A 3,473-nucleotide genomic window follows, 5' to 3' on the forward strand; every position below is an offset into this window, starting at 1 on the left:
GTGAATAATTAAAATTTATATAAATGCTATGATACCAAATATGTTCAAGTTTATTTTATTTTTGATCATACCGACAGGTAAGTGTATTATTATTATTATTATTATATTATTTTATCATTTTAATATACTAGTATAACAATTTTTCTATTGTTTTTTTAAACTTTGTAATTTGTACATGTAAAAAAACATGCATAAAATATAATAAATTATGATAATGATACAAAAATATATATATATATTATATTATTATAATGCATATCAACAACAAAAAATTATTTAGTAGTAAAATATTAAATGCTTAATTATTGAATATTATATTTATATTACTGTAATTTTTTTTAATAATGTCAAACAATTATTGTAATAATTAATTAAGACAACTTAAAATCTCTAAATAAATATTTTTATATAAAATAAATAATAATAATTAGATAAATAATAAATGTTTTGTAAACATTTTTTTAAGTAGAAAAATAACTAACTAATAATTTTTTTGTTGGTTTATTTTTTTTGTGATGATAATCCAAAAACAATTATTGTCTAGTCATTTGATAAATACTATTATATTATTTTTATTTGTTTGCTCTAAATTTATTGTTACCAAGTATAAATATAAATACTGTATATATAAACAAAAAAACATAGAGAAAAAAAATAAAATAGTTTAATCATTAGTTAATATTAGTTAAATAAATAAAAATCATAAAGTCCAACAATTTTACTTTCAATATGAGTGTACTTTAAATTATACAGTACTTAACAATTATAATGATTATTATTATGATTAAAAATTATCAATCAAACATTTTTTGTAATCTATGAAAATTATTAGTATTAATAGTAATAATAATATGATAACTATTGTCAATAAGATTATAGAGAGAGAGAAAAAAAAATAAAATAATTGAAAGTATATTCAGGTGTGGATTATTTTTTTTGTTGTTATCGATAAATAACTAACTGATTATCAGTTTTTAAAAAATAAAATTAAATATCAATATAATTAATTGAAAAAATAAAAAAATATGTAATCAAAAAAATTTATTTTATCAATTTATCTAACAATAGTAGGAGTAATATTGGCCCAGGAGTTCAACTGTCCACACGACGGCCGATTCGAGAATCCCCAGAACAAGCACTCGTACTACCAGTGCTCCGATGGTCAGCCCTATCTGCTACAGTGTCCGAATGGCGGCGATTCGGTTACTGCATGGACACAGGTATTCAACGGTGTCGAGTGTGTGGATCCGTACGAGTGTCCCGAAATTGACGGCACCTATAAGCTAACCGATTGGGGCCGTATTTGGTACAAATGTCACGATACTGTACCCCATACCCGTGAGTGTGCCAGTGGCTACCGATACGATGGCCATCGGTGTGTACCGCAGCGGAAGTCGGCATCGCAACATAGGAGGCGTTCACATTCACACTATAGACTATTGTTTAAGGATCGTAACATGGTCAAATTTGAGTTTAACAATCTAATAGTTACCGATATTTTCGATGAGATAGCTTGGCAATGGCGCCGGGAGATTGCAGTCAAATAAATCTAACTGGGTGATCCCCCCTATTTGTGTGTGTGTGTGTGTGATTGTTGTATGTATGTRTGTGTTTGTGTGTGTGTGTGTGTGTGTGTGTGTGTGTGTGTATGATGTGTTGTGTGTGTGTGATTGTTGTGTGTATGATTGTTGTATATGTGTGTGTGTGTGTGATGTACACACTTAATAGTTATTTTTATATTATCTTTAAATTAAGCAAAAAAATAATAATTTTTTATCTTGTTCAAAAAAATGTTGTTATTGTAGGAAAAATACATTCAATAATTAGTTGCTATATATGCAACAAAAATTTTTATTTTACGTATAAATATGTTTGTTTGATATATATATATATATATATATTTATAAATTAATTACCTTAACCTATAAAATTTTATATTTTATATGCATGTATTAATGTATAAATAATAATAAAAAAATAACTAATAAAATTAATGATTAGATAAATTTATTTAATTGCGTATATCTACTGTACATTTAATATTTTAATGTTACTGTATATAGTGTAACATTTATAAAGTTTAATATATATATATATATATATATATATATATATATATATATATATAAGTTATTCATAGGAAAAATTAGTAATCACTAAAAATATTTTTGTTTTTTTAAATAACTAACTGATAGCGATTAATATTCAAAATTAAGTATAATTAATAATGATAGATTTAAGAAAAAATTTATAAAAATAATACTATTAATTATATATATATATATATATTTTATTAAAGTGTACTAATAATATGATACTAATTATAATAACAATAATCAAATCACGTAAACACTTGGAAATTGATTTTTTAAAAAATAACATAAAAAATTATTATCACTAAAATTTTATTGTAAATTTTATACAATAAATTTTAACAATAAAATGTTTGTACAATAATTATTAGCATTACATTATTGTAAATTTTTTTTAAAAAAAATATCTTAAAATTAAAAAATAATAATAACATTGAAAAATAATATTAGCATTTTAATTATCAATCTTAAGACATTGATATATTACAGCTTAAACTAGAAATAACACCAACAAAAATAATAACAATTATATAATTACATCAACTATTTATAATTTATTTGTTTAATATATTATTATTATTATATCTAAACATAAAATCTTATAATAATTAAACAAATTGATAATTCAAAGTAATAGTAATAAAAAAAATTAACAAAATTTTTTTTTGTTTAATAATTTATGATTGCAATTAAAGAAGTATTGTATATAAACTTTTTTTTATATATATATATAATTGTTTTATTTGATGTTTCCGTTTATGTAAATCACAAATTGAAAATATTATATTTAAAATATTTTATATAAAATGAAAATGAAAGCTATTTCGACACACATTTTTACATTTACTTATATTATTTATAGTATATATATATATATGTTATTATTACATACATTTTTTTTGCTATACTAATCAACAAATATTAACTGATAACAATTGATATACCATTTAAGGCATTTTTATATTATTATAATAATAATATTATTATTTAATGTTTGAATACTATATATGCAAGTATTAAAAAAATGCATAAATAGCTCTCAGTTTAAATAAATAGAGTTTATTGTATTATTTTTTAATATGCAGTAAATATTAAATTATTTATTTTAGTTTATATATAAAAATTAATCTCATTAATTCAATACATAGCATTGCATTATTAAATTTTATTTTTTGTGAAAAGTTTTTTTAAAAAACTCAAAAAAAGTTGTTTTATATTAAATATTTATTTAATATTTGATATATTTTTTTTGAATGTAATTAACATTCAATAAATTTTATTTTATATGTGAATGAAATGTTTATTATTGTTTGAATAATATTTTTATTCAACGTATATATATATATATATATACTACATATTATTGTTATAATAATAATA

At 20.1% G+C, this 3,473-nt stretch overlaps 1 protein-coding gene across 1 annotated transcript; it reads left to right on the forward strand.

The window, feature by feature from the left end:
• Window positions 1-1,734, forward strand: LOC128956793 (uncharacterized). The gene is made up of 2 exons (XM_054302509.1): window positions 1-77; window positions 1,069-1,734. The coding sequence occupies exons 1-2, from the start codon at window positions 29-31 to the stop codon at window positions 1,545-1,547; spliced, it is 528 nt and encodes a 175-aa protein (XP_054158484.1). The 5' UTR covers window positions 1-28; the 3' UTR covers window positions 1,548-1,734.
• Window positions 1,735-3,473: the final 1,739 nt, after the last annotated feature.

Source organism: Oppia nitens, unplaced genomic scaffold, assembly GCF_028296485.1.
Source record: "Oppia nitens isolate AA-2021 unplaced genomic scaffold, nextdenovo-longstitch-racon4-pilon3 scaffold32_pilon_pilon_pilon, whole genome shotgun sequence".
Classification (NCBI taxonomy): domain Eukaryota; kingdom Metazoa; phylum Arthropoda; class Arachnida; order Sarcoptiformes; family Oppiidae; genus Oppia; species Oppia nitens.

Coding starts and splice junctions, on each gene's coding strand:
- LOC128956793 (XM_054302509.1), top strand. CDS start 29: ATGATACCAAATATGTTCAAGTTTATTTTATTTTTGATCATACCGACA. Junction 78..1,068: donor ATTTTTGATCATACCGACAG/GTAAGTGTATTA, acceptor ATCTAACAATAG/TAGGAGTAATATTGGCCCAG.